Below are 21,417 nucleotides of genomic sequence, written 5' to 3' on the forward strand. Positions count from 1 at the left end.
ATCTTCAGTCTGCAGGTCTCAGATAATTACTGTCAAAGAGGCTGCAGTAGATTAAGTATCCGGAAATGTAGAAACGATCTAGAGAACATGACAATGTATTGATGGAGAGATTCTTAGAGTCTTTTTTTATTTGTTTACATAAAGTTAGGGGAGAGCTGGTATATTTGTAATGCTCTATACACGTCTTCCATGACCTTAAAATACTGTATCTTGGTACAATACTGTGTAATATATTGACTAACATTATTATGCACATATACAATTTAAATATTCACATTATAGAGCTTTTCTTATTTTCTGAGACATTTATTACATACTACAATAAAACTTTGAATTGACTTAATGAATGTAACATTTTGTGTACTTCCAGTTTAATTGTACTGTATCTTTATATTGTGTGACAAAGATGTTTGAGGCAAATTTAAAAGATTTAGGTGAAACATTTTCTGATTGTTACAATTACTCCTGCTCTCCCCTACTCTCTGAGTCATGATATTGATGTGATCTGGTGTGTGTTTGTTTAGGTTAACACTGTGAATGTAATGCATTTACTCAGTGTTCTCTTCTTTATTTTAAGGATGTGGAAGATAGCCTCGATGATGCATTTTCAAGGTAAGTTTGGGTTTTGATCACATCACTCTGTCAGGCCTCACAGAAAATGTGCATTCAGAGAGAGGTGGAGATCACCACTCATCTTGCTCACATAAGAGAAATAGTGCATACTGATCATATTGCATATTGAACACAATAATGGATAGGATCTAATGAGCCACAGTGCACAATGTTCGCACAGTACTGCTATTTGTCTCAAACACATTAGTACTCTCAAAGCAACTGCATACAGTTTGCACAAATAGAAAATGTGACAAAACCACACTTAATGTCTGATGAGCAGTGAAAAAGAAAGCATTTTAAATGCGGTGCAGGGTAACAAATGTCAGTAATGTAAAAGAAGAGACACTCAAAGCTAGAGACGCATGTGCAGATAGTAAGCTTTCTTTGCTTACTCCTCTGCTTATTAGCAGGCAAGAGGAAATGGGGTTGATTTTCTTCCTTAAATGCCTTTTGGGTTTGATATGGAACTATTTGGAAAATATTTAGCCTGATATAATCAGCTAATGTGTTCTCACTCCCTTAGGTGTGACATTATTTCAACACAAAGTGGTGAAAGAAAGAGATTCGCCACACAGTAGGAGCACTGAAACACATTAGCAGCCCCTGCCATGCTTTGGAACAATGGACATGCAGAATAATCTTCTTTTGAGTGTCTCTCCACACAGAATTAAAAATATCAATTCAAAGAGGGCCATGGAACAGAATGTGATGACAGTTTGATGTTAGAAGTTATTCATGCCTAGCTAGTTTTAATGGATGGTATATGAAGAATATTTCATTCATTTTAATACTTTCCTTTCTGCATTTACATTTATTCATTTAGTAGACGCATTTATCAGATGAGAGTTCTGTTCTGTGATAATTTCCTATAACTGAACGATTGCAGGTATTATATCCATAAATCAAAGAATTGCCAAAACACACATTATATAATGAATTTATTCTTGTTGCCCTGATTAACAAACAAGACTGTCAGGCACAAATAGTAGGTAGAGATTGTTTGTTATAGGCAGAACCAAAACCAAAGTGAAGAATTGCTCTGTCATTGGCAGAATTTTATGCCCAATGTGAATACATTCATAATGGACTCATTCGCAGCACATACTGTATATTCATGGTGAATATTTGCTGTAACTTTGAATAGTCATTTAGTTAATAATTCAACCTGACCCTTTGAATGGTAATATGCGCAGAAGAGCTCTTTTAAGTTTTATTTATTAAGAGTTTCAAATGGGCTTGGGCTGCCTCAAAGGCCATTTTTCAAACTATCTATTAAGATTAGGCAAATCACTGGACATTTTCTGGTGTACATGGCCTCTGGATGTCTGTAGTAAAAATACAAAGAAACCCTGTTTTTAAGTCTGGGTTCTGGGTCATTAATCCACAGTGAATCATGCTTGACCCTGAATTACATTAGATACTAAAAACAAAAACAGTTTGAATTCTGTGTTTAACTCACAATCTGTTTGAATTGGCATCTAGCAAAGCATTGGGCCTCTGAGCAAGTAATTTTATTGCTTGATATTTCAAATTTTTTGCTTGGTGAGTTACAAGCATTCTTAAACACATGGATGTGCTTTCTAGGAATAACAATCAGTCAAACATGTGATAAATATGATTTAAACCATAATGTTGCAGCTGTAACAGGTTGGTACAGTATGCTAGTGCATTACTATGACTTCATTATTGGCATGCAGCAGGTCTGAATCTGCTCTCTCACCTTGGCAATGGAGGCCATCAATTATTAGTAATGTAATTGGCAAAAAGGACCAAAATACTTTTAAGTAAATCAAATTAGGTGAATCCCAATAGTCAGCTCTCCCATTTAGGAGGCAAATCTTCAAATCCTGTTTAGGAGACAAATCTTCAAATCCTATTTTGTTTATAATAAAGATAATAAAAACATAATAAAAAATCTAGATCTTCACTTGTTGACAAAGGCTGAGGGTTGGAATGATAAAGTCAGGATAGTAGCTGTGATGGAAAAAGACCTTGAATGTGATGATTTAATCACAGCTTACTCTCGGGATGTGTCATGCTCTAACTCTCTCACCTGCCATGCAGCAATATGGAGGTGGAGGAGATGGACGCAGGTAACTGAGGTGAGAGAATTCAAAAACACTTTTTAGAAACTGAACTGTGCAATGGTGTACATACGAGTGTGTTATCATCAACCATAAATAGACGTATGTAAGTCAACTCTCAAACTTTCATCATAACACTCTGAAATTGTATCAGCATTACATTTCTTTTATGGTCACAAGCTAAATTTCTGTGTGTTTACTTCAACACAATAACATACAAGCATTGTTCTCCCTGAAGACTTTAAAAGCGTTATGCATGTGCATGCTGCGGTATCTCTTATTTCTCTTGGTGTAATTGACAGGCACAACATTGAATTTTCTCAAATCTCAGGCAATATTAAGTACATCTGTGGGGTATACACAAGGAGGTCTATACAACCTGGAGAAAGTTATTGTTCCCATTAGCATTCCCACTTATCTTAATTGGTTGGCACATTCAATGGAGTTGCTTGGTTGTTGCCAGTGTGCGATTTGAATTCTGCCATCTTTGCTCATCTATGCATAGTTCCGCATGCACGTGTTTTTGAGGCATGACTAATATTTTCTGGAGCTACAGGATCATGATGTCATGACAATGCTGATTGGCTGTTGGCAATATAAGAACGTGTACAGTCCTAAGACCTTCATTAATGACTATATTGAGCTGTCATGTCAGTCACCAGACAGGAAAAAAGTCAATTTCACTCTATTAAGAGAATTGAAAATGAACATCGGTTATAGCAAATCATCAGTTACAATGCAATGAAATATTTGTGATTTATATACTGCAAATAAAATTATTCATTTAGAATACATGTACCGGTTCTTACCACAAAAAAAATGATTACTACACTTTTATTAAAGTGAGACCATTGTTAAACCATGGTTTTAAAAACTAAAAAATTAACTGTGCTGTTACTTAAAGGTATAGTTCACCCAAAAATTAAAATTCTCTCATTATTTACTCACCCTCATGATATCCCAGGTATGAATGACTTTATTTCTTCACCAGAACACATTTGAAGGAAAACAGAAAAATATCTTAGCTCAGCAGGTCCTTAAAATGCAAGTGAATGGAGATTTATATTTTGAAGTTCTAAAAACCACAGACAGTCAGCATAAACATCATTGGTACAACTCCAGCAGTTAAATTAACGTCTTTTAAAGCGATATGATCACTTTTTGTGCGAAAAAAGATAAATATGTAAGTACTTTTTAACTATAATCCAATGTGAGGGTTAGGTTTATGAGAGGGTGGAGTCCAAGTCGTCTCTATTGTGACGTATTTGCGTTGCCATGATAACGATGTAATCTCACGTTCTCCACTCGGTTGAGACATACAGGATAAGCACACAAATGCACCATTGTGAGTAAAGAAACATAAAAATACAGATCTAAACCAAAACCAACCAAGCTACTGTACAGCATTCCTGCTACTCACTTGTAAACAGCACTGCCCTTCCGTCTGTGACGCACATGTATCAGTTCTCGTGTGTTTCAAATGCCAATGCGATTATGCCACCACACCTGACAGGAAGCATGATTTAGAGTTTAAAAAAGTACTTAAATATTTATCTTTTTCACATCAAAAGCAATCATATCGCTTTAGAAGACATTAATTTAACAGCCGGTGTCGTATGGATGACATTTATGCTGATTGTCTGTGATTTTTGGAACTTCAAAAGAGAAATCTCCATTCACTTGCATTTTAAGGATCTACTGAGCTAAGATATTTTTCAGTTTTTCTTTCAATGTGTTCTGGTGAAGAAAGAAAGTAATACACGCATGTGATATCATGACTAAATAATGAGAGAATTTAAATTTTTGGGTGAACTATCCCTGTAGTAACCATGTTTTGTTTTGTTTTTTCTTTGTTTTTTTTCATAATGTTTATGATTTTTATACAGTAGTTTTGGTTTTCCTGTATTGTTACAATGGTTTTACTACTGATATCATGATTGACCATTTCAACTATGGTTACAGTAGTAAAACGTCTCCAGTTACACATGTAAACTCGGTTCCCTGAAATGAAGGGAACAAGACATTGCGTAAACGCTATGGGGATTCCTTCCCTACGACCTAGTTGAAGCCCTTGTACAATAACACCAATCCTGTGATTCGCAATGGTGTTTGAGCCCCGCCCCTTTAGGCATGCAGTTGGCCTATAAGCAGGTGCAAAATCACAATTTCTTCAGAATTTTCTGACTGAGGGAAAAGAGCACATTGCTCGTACCTCGAAACCTTGAAGTAGTAGTGCAGCCAGCATATGCAATGTCTCTTTTCCTTCATCTCAGGGATCCGAGGTTACATGTGTAACTGGAGATGTTCCGCATCGATTACGGTTCACTCAACATTGCGTAAACGCGAAGGGGAACAGAGCCCCATCATGCTGCACTACATGAGATATAAACACACACAGGACGGTGACTTATTTAAGGCATGTCTTCAAGTGTACACAACCTAAATTCCGAAAAAGTTGGGACAGTGTGAAAAATGCTAATAAAAACAAAAAGGAGAGATTTGTAAATTATATTCACCTTTGCTATATTGAAAGCACTACAGCTAAACATGTTTTACCTTGCGAATTTCATTGTTGTTTTTTTTGTGTACAGTAATTTCAAATCAGATGTTTGCAACACACTCCAAAACATTTGGGACAGTCTCGTGTTTACCACTGTGAAACATCTAATAACACTTATTAAGCATTTAGGCACTGAATACACAAGTTAGTTAAGTTTAAAAAGTGGAATTTTCACCCATTCATCCATTATGCAGGTCTTCAGCTGCACAATTGTACGGGGTCTTCGTTGCCATATTGTGCGCTTCATAATGCATCACACATTCTCAATTGGAGATGGTCAGGACTGCAGGCAGGCCAATACCTGCACTCTCTGCTTATTCGGCCAGTATGTGGTTTGAAGTTGTCCTCCTGAAAGTGTTGGGACGTCCCAGGAAAAGGCGGTGCTGGGTGGCAGTATATGCTGCTCCAAAATTTTTACATATCTGTCTGCATTAATGGTGCCCTCACAGATGTGCGAGTTACCCATGCCATGGGCACTGTCACACCCCTGGCACATACAGACACTGGCTTTTGGACCCGACGCTGATAACAGCTTAAAAAATAAAATTATTTATTTTTATATAAAAAAAAAATGTAAAAAAAATTGACATCATATAAATTTAGTTTAGTGCTTTCAATATAGCAAAGGGTGATTATAATTTACAAATAACTCCTTTTTGTTTTTATTATTATTTTTCATACTGTCCCAACTTTTTCGGAATTGGAGTTGTAGAATAATGAATAACTCCACGTGAAAACCAGATGGGAAGTTAATCTAGCCTGGGAATCTATTTGAACCCTATAAATACACACAAGATAAATTTAACCCCTTCATAACTAGAGGTTATGAAAGCAGGTTTTATTTTTTTATTGGAAGTGCTTGTGACTTTTAAGGGGGGTAATTTAAACAACAGCCTACATACGGGCTGTATGCCCACCTGTATGCACACACCGGCTGTATGCCCACCCGTAAAAAAGTGTTGGAACAATAAGCGCTTTAGATAGAGAGGACTTGAAGAGATGGACGCCATGTCTAGGTTGTAAAACCTTGCGAATGTGTTTTGTGAAGACCAACATTATGCAAAACATATGTCCATGCCCATGAAGAGGCCATGCCTCTAGTCACACCAAAAATGTATTAAAAACTAAAAACTGAAATATCACATTGACATAAGTATACAGACCCTTAACTCATTATTTAGTTGAAGCACCTTTGGCAGCGATTACAGCCTCAAGTCTTTTGGGTATGATGTGACATGCTTTGCACATCTGGATTTGGGGATTTCCTGCCATTCTTCTCTGCAGATCCTCTCAAACTCTGTCAGGTTGGATGGGGATCATTGGTGGACAGCCATTTTCAGGTCTCTCCAGAGATGTTCGATTGGGTTCAAGTCCAGGCTCTGGCTGGGCCACTCAAGGACATTCACAGAGTTGTGTCTAAGCCACTCTTGGCTGTGTGCTTAGGATCATTGTCCTGTTGGAAGGTGAACCTTCGGCCCAGTCTGAGGTCCTGAGTGCTCTGGACCATGTTTTCATTATGGATGTCTCTGTATTTTGCTGTGTTCAGCTTTCCTTCAACCCTGACCATGCTTCACCGTTGGGATGGTATTGCAAAGGTGTTGAGCGGTGCCTGGTTTCCTCCTGTCTGTCGAGGCCAGACAGTTCAATCTTCATTTCATCAGACCAGAGAATCTGGTTTCTCACAGTCTAAGAGTCCTTTAGGTGATTATTTGCAAATTCCAAGTGGGCATTCATGTGTCTTGCACTGAGGAGAGGCTTCCGTCTGGCCATTCTGTAAAGCCCAGATCGGTGGAGTGTTGCAGTGATGGTTGTCCTTCTGCAAGTTTCTCCCATCTCCACACATGATCTCTGGAGCTCAACCAGAGTGACCATCGGGTTCTTGGTCACCTCTCTTATCAAGGCCCTTCTCCCTCGATTGCTCAGTTTGGCCAGGTGGCCAGCTGTAGGAAGAGTCCTGGTTGTTCCAAACTTCTTCCATTTAACAATTATGGAGGCCACTGTACTCTTCTGAACCATCAATGCAGCCGAAATGTTTTTGTAGTTTTCCCAGATCTGTGCCCGAACACCGTCCTGTCTCTGAGCTCCAATCAATTGAATTTGCCACAGGTGGACTCCAATCAAAGTGTAGAAACATCTCAAAGATGATCTAGAGAAATGGGCTGAAACGCTGCAGGAAGTGGGTATGTGTCTAGCTGAAGCGCCATGTTGTTTAATGACGAGCATCTGAAGCGAAGAACCTGTTCACAGAGAAGCGTCGTCGATGGCGAAGCAGAGAGAATCTTTGCCGGAACACTGCAAGGGAGTGGTGAGTCTTCTCGCTGCAGGCACTGAGTCGCACAGGCGATGAGTCGTCCTGTCCACGTCTTGCAGAGAAGATCCCGTCCACTGAAAAAGTGTATCTCGTTGGCGAAGCAGAGAGGGCTTTCAAGACGAGGATGATGTCTTGAAGGAAGAAAATTCTGAAGAAATGGGGATTTCGCACCCGCTTATTTAGGCCAACTATGTGCCTAAAGGGGTGGAGCTCAAACACCATTGCCAATCATAGGATTGGCGTTATTGTACAAGGGCTTCAACTAGGTTGTCGGGAAGCAAAAACATTTCTTCCAGTAACCATTCAGAACAAACACATTCTCGTGCTAAAAAATAAAAACCTTAAAAATCAAAACACACCACAACGAATAGAGCAGAACGCAGGTGTCTAGAAATGCGTTTTTATCAGTTGAAGAAGTTCTTTTTAAATTGACATGGCGTCTAAAAATGCAGTGTTCCTGTGATGCTAAAAATATAGTGAAACGTGGCGCAGTTGTCAAAAGTCATCCATCTAGCGAATGTTAACATGGAAAACGATTGAAAAGCAGCATGATCTGACGCAAAAACATGTTTGGCCCCATGTTCACATGACAGCATTAGCTTAAGTTCCCTATCTGTCACTCACTCGACATTGGTGTCGATGTAGTGACACTAGGGGTCACTCTTGGGAGCCCGAGAAACCTCTGGTCTTTGATAAAAGGCCAATGAAAATTGGCAAGTGGTATTTGCATGCCACTCCCCCGAACATACGGGTATAAAAGGAGCTGGTATGCAACCACTCATTCAGATTTTCTCTTCAGAGCCGAACGGTCATGCTCACTGAGCTGAACAGTACTGTTCATTCACTTCTGCTGGATCTGACGGCGCATTTCAGTGGCTTCTCCCTCCTCTGCACTGGTGCACTGCAGAGAATGCCCCTGTGTGCTTCGGCAGAAAACTAGAGAGTATATTTTCTGAAAGAGCATTTTTCCCCTCTAAAAGAGTATATATTTCTCTAAAAAAGCGCACACACGGAACGTCTTTTTAAAGACGCGTCTTTTTAAAGATGCTTTTCCGATTGTGTGTTATTCCTGGTTGTGCTCATTATCTCTCATCTTTCGTGTCTGGGCACTGCTCACGCGGAGACAGCGTTCGTGGATGGTCATGTTCTCATTGCGAGAATATGTCCATGGCAATGTTGCGGTCACGGCTTGCCTTCGTAAGAAAGCGAGCCACCCCAGAGGCTCCCGCCTCGGTCCTTTTACCCACGGGTTTGAGGCCAGCGCGGCTAGCACTGGGGGCGATTTGGGGACCCCAATGGGACCGCCTCCACCGGGTATCCCCCAGCGGACCTCCCATTCCCTAGCATGCTCGTCTGCCCCGAACGGGCTTCCGGGTGAGTCCGCCGGCTCGTCTCACGGCGAGTTCGACCTCTTATTCGGAGCCCGCGAAAGTGATGAGCTCTCGAGCGCAGCATCGGAGAGTAGGCTCGTCCAGTCGGAAGCCTCAGCTGGGCTACCCCCTTCGGGGTCGATCGCCCAGTCACAGGCTGACGCAGAGATGACGACATGCTTTCCCGGGCAGCTGCGAGCATCGGTTAGAGTGGATTTCACCACTCCTCCCTGAACCCTCGTGGCTCGGTGATTGGTTCCTGGGCTCGCGGCGCCGCTCAAAGCCATGCCATGCCCTGTTCCTTTCTTCCCGGAAGTGCATGAAGAGCTGACAAGGTCGCGGGAGGCACTTTTTACTGCCCGGTCCCAATCTTTTCAGCTTCCCCGCTCTCACTACCCTCGATGGTGGGGCGGCCAAGGGTTATTCGGCAATCCCCCGGTGGATAAAGGCGCTTGCAGTGCACCTATGCCCGCAGAGCGCCGCCACCTGGCACGGGTGCCCAAAGCCCCAGTCCAAGGCCTGTAGGTTTACGTCATCTCTGATGGCCAAGGCCTACGGTGCCGCTGGACAAGCCACCTCTGCCCTGCACGCCATGGCTCTCCTGCAAGTCCGCCAAGGCGCTAAAGGAATTGCACGAGGGTAGTTCCGCCCCGGGATTGATGCAGGAACTGCGCTCGGCGACCGACCTCGCTCTCTGAGTGACGGAGGTCACGGCGTGGTCTCTTGGGCGGACGATGGCCACACTAGTGGTCCAGGAGCGCCACCTTTGGCTCAACCTGGTCGAGATGGGTGAGGCCGACAAGACACGGTTCCTTGCTGCCCCCATTTCCCAGGTGGGCCTATTCGGCGACACCGTTGAGGACTTTGCCCAGCAGTTCTCGATGGTAGAGCACTAGATGGATGCTAGCCGGCATATCCTACCCCGGCACGGCTCAAGATCCCGCACCCCATCTACTCATTGCCAAGGGCGTCCCCCTGTGGTGACTGCACCGGCTCTGCCGCAGCCCGCCCCTTCGGCCTGGCCCCGGCGTGGAGCCCACCGCAAGAAGCAGACGCCACCTGTCTCGTGGCCGCCCAGAACCCGTGAAAGGCTTCAAAGTGCCCTTGAGACGGGCGACCCAGGGACAACGAAACCCGTTGCTCTGGAGCTGGTAAGCAGATCTTCATCTTTTTGTTACCTTTTGCATTTAATTGCACTGCATGCCCAAGAGCTCAGCAAGAGTGGTTTCCTTGTTCCCTGGGTCACGTATCCGGTGTGTACGGTTGGCATCACGACCACCATCCACCACTCCATTTGGCAGGTTGGCACTCCAGCGGCGGTCTCCCGCCCTGAGCGCCCAGCTGTGGTACAAATCCGCCCCCGATGTGACAGTCTCCACGGGTCACAAGGACAGGCCTCTTCCTCCCCCGTCCCAGGCTGTTCCGGGGGTGGTCACAAGGAGCCAGGTAAGTGCTTCGATGTCCTCGGACTCAGCACGGCCACGACATGGTGTGGCACCTCGAGCTCTGCCCTGCTGCGAGGCCCCACCTGCCGGTACATCCGATGACATTGTCCCTTTGGTCCCCCTTGCGCGGAACTTGGACGCATGGCTTGCGCCTTCCAGTCCGTCACGAGGGCTGGTCCAGACTGTCCGACTCGGCTGTGCGATTCACTTCACCGGGCATCTGCCCAGGTTCAGCGGTGTCCACTTCACCTTGGTGAAAGACGAAAACACCGCTACCTTGCGCGGAGATCGCTACCCTCCTACGGAAGGATGCTATAGAACCTGTCCCTCCAGCCCAGATGAAGAAAGGGTTTTACAGCCCCTACTTCATTGTACCGAAAAAAGGCGGTGAGTTGCGGCCAATCTTGGACCTGCGAGTACTGAACCGGGCTTTACACAGACTCCCGTTCAAGATGCTGACGCAAAGACGCATTCTAGTGAGCGTCCGGCATCAAGATTGGTTTGCGGCGGTAGACCCGAAGGATGCGTACTTTCACGTATCGATCCTTCCTTGACACAGACCCTCCCTGCGGTTCGCATTCGAGGGTCAGGCGTATCAGTACAAGTCCTCCCTTTCGGCCTGTCCCTGTCTCCTCGCATCTTTACGAAGATCGCAGAGGCTGCCCTTGCCCCGTTAAGGGAGGTGGGCATTCGCATTCTCAACTATCTCGATGACTGGCTAACCTTAGCTCACTCTCGAGACGTGTTATGCGCACACAGGGACCTGGTGCTCTCACACCTCAGCCGACTAGGGCTTCGGGTCAACTGGGAAAAGAGCAAGCTCCTCCCGGTTCAGAGCATCTCTTTTCTCGGTTTGGAGTTGGACTCAGTCTCCTTGATGGCGCACCTTGCGAACGAGCGCGCCCAGTCGGTGCTGGCCTGTTTGAAGGCATTCAAACAGAAAACAGTGGTTCCACTGAAACTTTTTCAGAGGCTCCTGGGGCATATGGCATCCTCGGGGGTGGCCACCCCGCTCGGGTTGATGCATATGAGGCCGCTTCAGCACTGGCTCCAGACTCGAGTCCCGAGATGGGCATGGCGCCACGGGACACACCGCGTGGCCATTACGTCGGTCTGTCACCGTCTTTTCAGCCCTTGGACCGACCTCTCGTTTCTACGAGCTCTGGTCTCCAGGCGCATCGTGGTCACGACAGACTCCTCCAAAACAGGCTGGGGCGCTGTTGGCAATGGGCACGCAGCCACCGGCCTCTGGACGGGTCTGCGGCTGCGTTGGCACATCAACTGCCTCGAGTTACTGGCAATTCTGCACGCCCTGCGGAGGTTCCGGCCGTTGATCCAGGGCAAGCACGTGCTAGTTTGGACAGACAGCATGGCAGCGGTAGCATATGTTAACCGCCAAGGCGGTTTGCACTCCCGCTGTATGTCACAACTCGCCCGCCGTCTCCTCCAACGGAGTCAGCAGCACCTCAAGTCGCTGCAAGCCACTCACATCCCGGGCAACCTCAACACTTCGGCGGACGTGCCGTCACAACAGGTTACCCTCAAGGGAGAGTGGAGACTCCACCTTCAGGTGGTCCAGCTGATTTGGAGTCGATTCGACAGGCAGAGGTGCACCTGTTCGCCTCCCAAGAATCCTCCCCACTGCCCACTCTGGTACACCCTGACCGAGGCCTTCCTCGGCATAGACGCGCTGGCACACAGCTGGTCCCCTGGCATTCGCAAATATGCGTTTTTTTCCCCCAGTGAGCCTGCTTGCACAGACCCTGTGCAAGGTCAGGGAGGACGAGGAGAAGGTCGTCCTGGTAAGCACCCTACTGGCCCGCCCAGACGTGGTGCTCAGACCTCACGCTCCTCGCGACAGCTCCCCCTGGGCAAATTCCCCTGAGGAAGGACCTTCTTTCTCAGGGAAGGGGCACCATCCGGCACCCACGCCCAGACCTCTGGAATCTCCATGTCTGGCCCCTGGATGGGACGCGGAAGACCTAAGCTGTCTCCCACCTGCGATGGTAGACACGTTCACTCAGGCTAGGGCTCCCTCTACGAGGCGCCTGTATGCCTTTTAAGTGGCGTCTGTTCGCTAAGTGGTGTTCTTCCCATCGGGAAGACCCCCAGAGATGTGCAGTCAGATCAGTGCTTTCCTTCCTGCAAGAGAGGTTGGAAGGGAGGCTGTCCCCTTCCACCTTGAAGGTGTACGTTGCTGGCATAGCAGCACACCACGACACAGTCGACGGTAAGTCCTTAGGGAAGCATGATCTGATCATCAGGTTCCTAAGAGGTGCCAGGAGGCTGAATCCCTCCAGGCCGTGCCTCGTTCCCTCATTGGACCTCTGTAGTTTTTCAGGGTCTACAGAGAGCCCCCTTTGAGCTTTGCAGTCAGCCGAGCTTAAGGCACTCTCCTTGAAGACTGCCCTCCTGACTGCGCTCACTTCCATTAAGAGGGTAGGTGACCTGCAAGCGTTCTTTGTCAGCAAAACGTGCCTGGAGTTCGGTCCGGGCTATTCTCACGTGATCCTGAGACCCCGACCAGGCTATGTGCCCAAAGTTCCCACCACTCCTTTTAGGGACCAGGTGGTGAACCTGCAAGCGCTGCCCCAGGAGGAGGCAGACCCAGCCCTGTCATTGCTGTGTCCGGTGCGTGCTTTACGCATCTATTTGGATCGCACGCAGAACTTTAGAGTCTCTGAGCAGCTCTTTGTCTGCTTTGGTGCACAGCGGAAAGGAAGCGCTGTCTCCAAGCAGAGGATCGCCCACTGGCTCATTGACGCCATAACAATGGCATATCTCGCCCAAAACATGCCGCCCCCGGTAGGGCTACGAGCCCATTCTACCCGTGGTGTAGCGGCTTCTTGGGCCCTGGTCAGAGGTGCCTCTCTAACAGACATTTGCAGAGCAGCAGGCTGGGCAACACCCAACACCTTTGCAAGGTTCTACAACCTCCGGGTGGAACTGGTTTCGTCCCAGGTAGTGGCACGCAACACAAGCGGATAAGCCTGGGATAGCCGGCCGGGTGTATCGCTTTTACATAGCGCCTTCCACCTCCTTTTGAGCTGAAGAAGTGCGCTGTTAATTCCCAGTAGTGTTCACAAAAGTTGTTCCCTGGTTGACCTCCTCCGAGCCCTGTGGCAGTCAAGTTTTCGGAGAGACTCGCTGCCGGCCCAGTACACGCGCTAACTAAGAGCCCGGTTCTGGGGTAGGTGCTCCGCATGTGGCTGTTCCCTGTAAGGCTAACCCCATGCAATCTATATCTTCCGCTAATTTGTTTCCCTGCTGGCAAACTGCGTCTTCCTTGGGCAGAGCCCCTCTGCCCCTGTCTCCATGTTGTAGTAACTCCTCCCCCATTAGGCAGGATCTACCTTGAAGGCTCTCCACATGGTTGGAAAGACCATGTGATGTATTCTTCCACTGAAATATCCCCCCTCTCTTGGGGCGAGGTGTGGTCTCTGCAGTGTCCTCCCCTTGGGAGGGACACCCCCCGACTAGACCTGGCGGCCCTTTTTTAGGGAGTGGAAAAAGAGAAGGGGAAAGAGGCCACGACTGGGTTAAGCCTGTCTCTATCTCTGGGTAGTCGACTTGTCCCCAAAAAGGGCCGTTCGACACTCATAACTGTGTTGGGGGAGGTTACGTGTCAACCTGGTGTGCTGGCTATGAGGCACACAGCAAGTCTGCCCACCACACACCGCCAGTTCACGTAACACAGTTCAGCCTTGTGGCGTTTTGTATAGGGACCCCTAGTGTCACTACATCGACACCAACGTCGAGTGAGTGACAGATAGGGAACGTCATGTTTACTGGTGTAACCTCCGTTCCCTGATGGAGGGAACGAGACGTTGGTCCCTCCTGCCACAATGCTGAACTACCCGCTGAAATGGCCGGACCTTATATCGGCTCCTCAGCGTAAAACCTGAATGAGTGGTTGCATACCAGCTCCTTTTATACCCGTATGTCCGGGGGAGTGGCATGCAAATACCACTCGCCAATTTTCATTGGCCTTTTATCAAAGACCAGAGGTGTCTTGGGCTCCCAAGAGTGACCCCTAGTGTCACTACATCGACACCAACGTCTCGTTCCCTCCATCAGGGAATGGAGGTTACACCAGTAACTATGACGTTTCTCAGAGTTACCTCTCAAAAAGACAGCCTTTTGTTTCAGTTGATTGTAGGTAAATTTCCACTTTATCCAGCGCTGTTTGTTCTGTGTTTGTGCATATCTCAATACTATTTTATTGTGTGAGAAACCGTTCCAGTGCTCCGAACGAATTGTACTGAATCACGAGTCAATTCAGACCATTTTGCAAGCCCATTTGGGTAATGCACTGAAATTCACCAACAGAAATACTGGACACACTTCATGATTGATGAAATATTCTGAGATTAAATGATTCTCAGGTCAGTCGGAGCACTCATGGTATGCACAGTGCGTATGGCCGTACGGCTGCAGGCGCCACTGGTGAGGGAACACAAAACTATTTCAGAAAATTAATTCCCTCCCTGTCGCCTAAGGGGCCTCGCACTGTTGAACAGGGACTGAATACGTTCCAAGGAATGAAAACCAAAAACAAATTTTTTGCAGAATGTTACCGAAAACGGTTCCTATAAATTGTTCTGGAGTGAAAATGTTATTTTTTAAATGTTGGTTACAAGTTAATAACCGGTTAATTTTGTTCCGATAATTTTTTTCATGAAACTAAAGTCTAAATGGTTTATCACAGTAAATTTTCAGAATTACATCACTTCCTGTTGCCCAAAAAATGGGGCTTCACACTTGTTAGTCGAACATAAACATGTGCTTTGATTCTGAAGGAAACTGCTGCATCAAACAAGTTCTTTGCTTTAATGCATGTTTTGGAAGTAGCCTTCCGTGGCATGCTGAAGACCTTTTAGACAGCTACATATAATTAATACATATACATGCACGGTAAATCCAGATTCAATTATTATTATAATAACAATAGTACAAATATTGATGTAAAAATACATTGTTGTTTACAGGTCTTCACTAAATTATTGTTAGATATGATGCCTTAATACAGATTTGACACTGCCAGGTTCTGACATAGAACCAGATCTTTAATTTAAGCAAATAAATTAGCAGACATATCACACTGCAACTCTTGCCTAGTTGCCCACTAAAGCTAAGCAGGGTTGAGCCTGGCCAGTACCTGGATGGGAGACCTCTTGGGGAAAACTAAGGTTGCTGATGAAAGAGGTATTAGGCAGGCCAGCAGAGGGTGCTCACCCTGTGGTCTGTGTGGGTCCTTATTCCCCAGTATAGTGATGAGAACACTGTACTGTAAAAAGGCACTGTCCTTTGGATGAGATGTTAAACTGAGGTCCTGACTCTCTGTGGTAATTAAAAATACCAGGGCTCTTCTTGTAAAGAAGTGCCCTGAATTGGCTACATCACTCTGCTTTCCTCTCCTCTCCATCAGTAGCTGGTGTGTGGCGAGTGTACTGGTGCACTATGACTGCTGTTGCATCACCCAGGTTGATGCTGCACACTGGTGGTGGTTGAGGAGATTCCCCCTATACTGTGTAAAGTATTCTGAGTGCCTAGAAAAGCGCTATATAAATGTAAGGAATAATTATTATATATTTAAAATAAAATAAGTCTGTTTGCATTATATGACGTTTAATGTGCATGCATGCAGGAGAGAAAGAATCAGGCTTAGAAATCAGAATTGTTTTTAGATGGCCAGCTGTAGTTTTGAAATATTTGAAATATTTTTGGGGATATATTTAATATTAAGAATAAATTTATTTATTATTATGTTGTTTTATATATGCAATTGTATACTTTGCTATTTATGATTTCTATGCTGATAATTCCTCCACATGGGGAAAAAAATTAATTGCTTATTTTCACTCAGTTTGGTTGAGGCAAATCCCTTATTTTAAGCTTTTTTTCCAGACCAGGACCTTTTTTTTCCTTGAGAAATCTGATAACACTGCAACTGGTATATCAACCACCCTTAGCAAGTCCTGTCATTTAAAAAAAAGAATGTTATTAACTGTTCTTAATTTCATGCAAACCGGTTACCAATCGGAAAGGAGGCAGCAGAACACTTTTTAGTCCCTGCTTTTGAATGGCTGAAAGATGCTTTTGCCTCCAGATGGTGTAGTTACACCATCTACCAGCAGGTGCAAATTGCCCATGCTTACCATCTAAACATTGACTCCTTGGGTATACATAGCAATATATGATCTATATGTTTTTATGACTTTCCATTCTCTGCTCTGTTTTCCTCTGGTGGACTTTTTACAGCAGAGTGAAATCAGAGGCATTGTGATCAGGTTTTTTACATTTGAATAATTCAACTTGGATTTCTCTCTCTCACCCTTTCTTCCTCTTCTTTCCTCCCCGATCTGCTCCCTCCATCAGACTGGCGACATCCCGCACCAGAACCGTGTCAGAGGATCCAGCTGTGAGTCCAACAGAAGAAGATCTTCTGTCTTTCAGCAGTGAGGACTCAGACTGAACAAACATCAATCTCGCCAGCCTATCATAAATTGTCCTCAGAACACAATACATCCCGGCACTTTACACAAAGTGCAACTTACGCCTCAGTGATCGACTCACTTCTGAACTTCAGAAAAGACCACTGCCACAGTATCTACACTTAGAACCATTTATAATACCTAACAACATTACAAAGTCAGCTGCATAAATGTGCATGATTCAACTATATGATTATTTAATGGAATAGTTCACCCAAAAATGAAAATTCTAACATAATTTACTCACCCACTTGTTGTTCCAAACCTGTATGATTTTCTGTCTTCAGTGGAACACAAAAAGAGTTATTTAGCAGAGTGTCCTGGCTACACTTCCACGCAATGAAAGTAAATGGGGATTGTGACTGTTAAGGCCCAAAAAGGACAAAAAAGCACCATAAAAGTAGCCCACACAACTCTTATGCTATATTACAAGTACAATGAAGTCATATGATAGCTTTTTGCAAGGAACAGACCAAAATAAATACATATTCACTGAAAACCTTGCTGTGGTCACCATTCACTTCGATTGTATGGAAATTAACAGCTTGAACTCTTTGAAATTACTTCTTTCTACTTATTTTCAACAGAAGATTGAAAGCCATACAGGTTTGAAACAACATGAGGGTGTGTAAGTGATGACAGAATTTTCATTTTTGGGTGAACTGAAGTCTTGAATGCCAGCATACTCATGTGAAAACACTAAGTTCAGGGTAAGGGTTTTTGACAGCATACAACATGTATGAAATTGCATGTTGTTACATTGTACTCAAGCATCTGTGTAAGTAGATTTGCTACATATATAATGTAAAGAGTGTGAAAACTTTTGAATGCATTGGTGCTATCTTGTAGATGCTATGGTCATGTTATGCAAATACACAATAAATGATAAAGGGGGACCAAATGCATATTCCAGATAGAATAGCTGTCTGACCTTCAACCCAGCATTCAAAAATACCTAGTACTTATAAGCAATGCTCTGTATGATGCACTCTCCTGTGTATCTCAGAACTCCAGACTATATGATACTGAACTCCCCCAGCAACAAGACCCTCATCTGAAAGTCAGATCGCAAGGGTCATCCCAGTCGAGTACTTTGTATTGAGCAAAGCTTTCAGATGAGGACTCAGTGTGATAAAAAAGAGGATCTGTATTGTTCTACAATACTTGCATTGTATAGATTCAACCCACAAGCTCTGCATTTTGCTTAACACTGTAGATTTGCAAGGGAACTTAATATCCAGTTATATACTCTTGGTGAAAGTTTACAAATATTAAGTGTGTAGAATTGTTCAGGATTAATTGATATTTACATGCAATGTTTGTATTTTCAAGCACTGTAATTGAATTAATATACTGTACATATTGTGGGTCAGGGGACTGTGGTGGACTCTGCATACCCTACCAAGGAGGAAGCAGGATCCGGAGTGAACAATCAACAGAACTTTAATTTCAGACTCAAACAGTACAACGAAACATATATGCACACACACAGACACGTGCGTCTCTCTCTCTCTCCCACCCAGCTGGCATCTCCAGCTCGTCCTTATACCCATCCAGGCTGATTAGGACGATTCAGTGCCGGGCGTGCGTCCTCACGGCCTGGCCACACCCTCCTCCTCATCACACTCCTCCACCACCCGATTCAGGCCAGGGAATCCTCCGGCTTGACGTACTCCCCTCCCCTTCCTTTGGAGGGGAGGTGTTGCCCTTCTGGCTGTCCTTCTGCCAGCAGGTCTTCCCCACCTCTTTGGATCCTGGGAGAGACAGAGAGAGGAGAGAGAGAGAAACACTCCGTTCCCCAACCACGCCGCCATTCGGTCCTCGGCCAGTGGTCCTCCATGATGCCGGGCGATGGCACTGGACCTCGCCTCCTGGTGGACAGTAGCGAGCTCCTCCGCCTCCCGGCAGACGTCAGCAGCTCCTCCACCTTCGGGTGAACTGCTCCAGTACCACCGTATCATACCTCCTCGGCGTCGAAACCCTCTCCCAGAGGTGAGGGCTTTCTGACAGTGCGTCTTCCTCTTATCCTGGATTTTGGCACCACTGAACAATCAGCAGAACTTTAAGTTCAAACTCAAATTTAAACAGTACAACGAAACATAGACGCACACAAAAAGACACGTGTGTGTGTGTCTCTCTCTCTCTCTCTCTCTCTCTCTCTCTCTCTCCCCCCGCCCCCTCTCCCCAACTGGCATCTCTGGCTTGTCCTTATCCCCCTCCCGGCTGATTAGGACGCACTCCTCCTCATCACATTTGCTTAAACAATCATTACAGGAGTTATTCTCTGTGAACTATGGAACTTTGAAATGTGTTTACTGAAGCTTCAAACACTTCTGAATTTCTCTTTCTTTTAAGGACTTTTTTTTTATATACATTTTTTTTTTTTTTTTTTTGGGAAAAGCAATCTAAAAATGGCCTTGTCAAAAAGTTTTTTCTTTTTTTTTTTCAAACAGGCTAGATTATGTATTCACAATATAGTGTTTAATTTGCAGTCGTTGTCATTACAAGAAACTAGTGAACCTTTTTTGTACTTAATTTCATTCTTATAAATATATGCAACTTTATATGAGTGTGTTTTGGAAGTTGTGACATGATCAGGTCAGATCATTTGACGTTTCACACCTCGGCTTGGCTTGGTCAAACATGGGAAAGAGTGATTTGAACAGGATGTAGTGGCTGGGAATGCAGCAGTACAATGCCAGTGATGATCAATGATATCTGTTTATCATGGCAAGCAGGAATAATTTTACATTAAATGAAATTTCACTGTGGACTATGAAACATGAAGAATCCCCTAACTATGCATATGGTGTGATAAGAAAGAGAAAAGGTCACAGGCAAACACATTAATACACTATATAGGGGTAATTTTGCTTATGTAATAAGATCTTGTTTAATTAAATGTATTTCTGTTGGTTTTGTCTGCCATACTACTGTATTTTTGTTTTGTTAGTGCCGAGCAATTGAATATTATTCATTGGCTTTCAGAAATTAAACATGACTTCTTTTTCCTACTCAGTTTCCATGTTGTTATTAAGTGTGAAATAATTTTATACTGTAGCTCAAAGTTATATTAAAACGCAACACTCTTCATAATTCTCTGAAATCCTTGAAAGTTCAAGAAGCTCTTTGAGTTCCAGTGGCTCTGTCAGCGTTTTTCTTTATGCATTTGTGAAAAGAGGTTCATCCATGCAGTATTTCTCTCAAAATTACAGAGCTATTTGACCATTTTATTTACTCCTGAAATTGGAATAAGCTAAAATCAATAAGAGAATATACTGTATGATAGCATTTTTTTTTCAATTAGTGGTGTTCTATTTGTTTTAATTATGGTGTTCAGTGTTTTTAAAAAAAAAAAAATTATTTGTAATGTTTTGTTATGATTGTTTGACTGCCTATTTTAAGATAAAGCATGAGTTTGCCAAGAAAATTTGAGTAGCTGTAATAAAAATCAATGTATTCTATGAAAGGATTTGGGAACCTTTAAAGGGAAAGTTCACGCAAAAATTTAAATTGTCTTATCATTTACTCACCCTCATACCATCCCAGAAGTGTATGACTTTCTTTCTTCAGCAGAACACAAATTAAGAATTTTAGAAGAATTTTCAGCTCTGTATGTTCATACAATGCAAGTGAATGCTGATCAGACATTTGTAGCTCCAAACATCACCTAAAGGAAACATAAAAGTAATCCATCTAATCCAAAAGACTCACACACACCTATCATATCCATTCTGAAGATATTGATTTAACCACTGGAGTCATATGGATTACTTTTATGTTTTCTTTATGATTTTTGGGGCTACAAATGTCTGATCACCATTCACTTGCATTGTATGGACCTACAGAGCTGAGATATTCTTCTAAAAATCTTTGTTTGTGTTCTGCAGAAGAAAGAAATTCATACATATCTGGGATATCATGAGGGTGAGTAAATGATGAGAATTTTCATTTTTGGGTGAACTATCCCTTTAAACAACTCCAACCATAGCATTAGTGCAGTATCTGACTGAATTTGTTTTAATTGTTTAATTGTATTTTTTATAATTTGTATTTTATTTTTTCACATAAAAATTGAGAGTGGTGCTTATTAATTAGAGTCTATGCAATATATGTTTTGATTTTTTGTATACACTATGATAATGTTATTATTTCACCATCACCAAACAAAAATGGAGCTCTAGACATATACAACATTGGTTGATATTTAATAATGTATAATAAAATATTTGTTCAACAATGTGATTATTCTCATATACATCGTCAATGTTCTAGTGTGGATGAACTGAAAGCTTTGGTGGCTTAAACCTGGAGGAAACTCACCACAGCTTTTACAGAAACTTGATTCTATTCTATAAGAAGTTCTGCGAATGAAAGGATTGCACACTAAAAACGAAAATACTTGAACTTGTAATATTTAATGAAGCCATTATCATGTGTCCAAATATTTTTATGTCTTAATTTTAAACCATATATCTGTTGTTTTATCATTTAAAACATAAGCTTCTTTTTGTTAAATGTTCTGCTTAAAGTGTGCT

General features: G+C 43.8%; 1 protein-coding gene across 1 annotated transcript in view; it reads left to right on the plus strand.

Annotated features, from left to right (window-relative positions):
• LOC127416180 (low density lipoprotein receptor adapter protein 1-B-like) overlaps positions 1-20,176 on the plus strand; it is a 56,996-nt gene extending 36,820 nt beyond the window's left edge. The window contains exons 8-9 of the mRNA XM_051655380.1: positions 578-612; positions 16,764-20,176. Coding sequence (XP_051511340.1) covers positions 578-612; positions 16,764-16,860 — 132 coding nt within the window. The 3' untranslated portion in view covers positions 16,861-20,176. The remainder of the gene's footprint in view (positions 1-577; positions 613-16,763) is intronic.
• Positions 20,177-21,417: the final 1,241 nt, after the last annotated feature.

The sequence above is a fragment of the Myxocyprinus asiaticus genome, chromosome 25 (genome assembly GCF_019703515.2).
Source record: "Myxocyprinus asiaticus isolate MX2 ecotype Aquarium Trade chromosome 25, UBuf_Myxa_2, whole genome shotgun sequence".
NCBI classification, from domain to species: Eukaryota; Metazoa; Chordata; class Actinopteri; order Cypriniformes; family Catostomidae; genus Myxocyprinus; species Myxocyprinus asiaticus.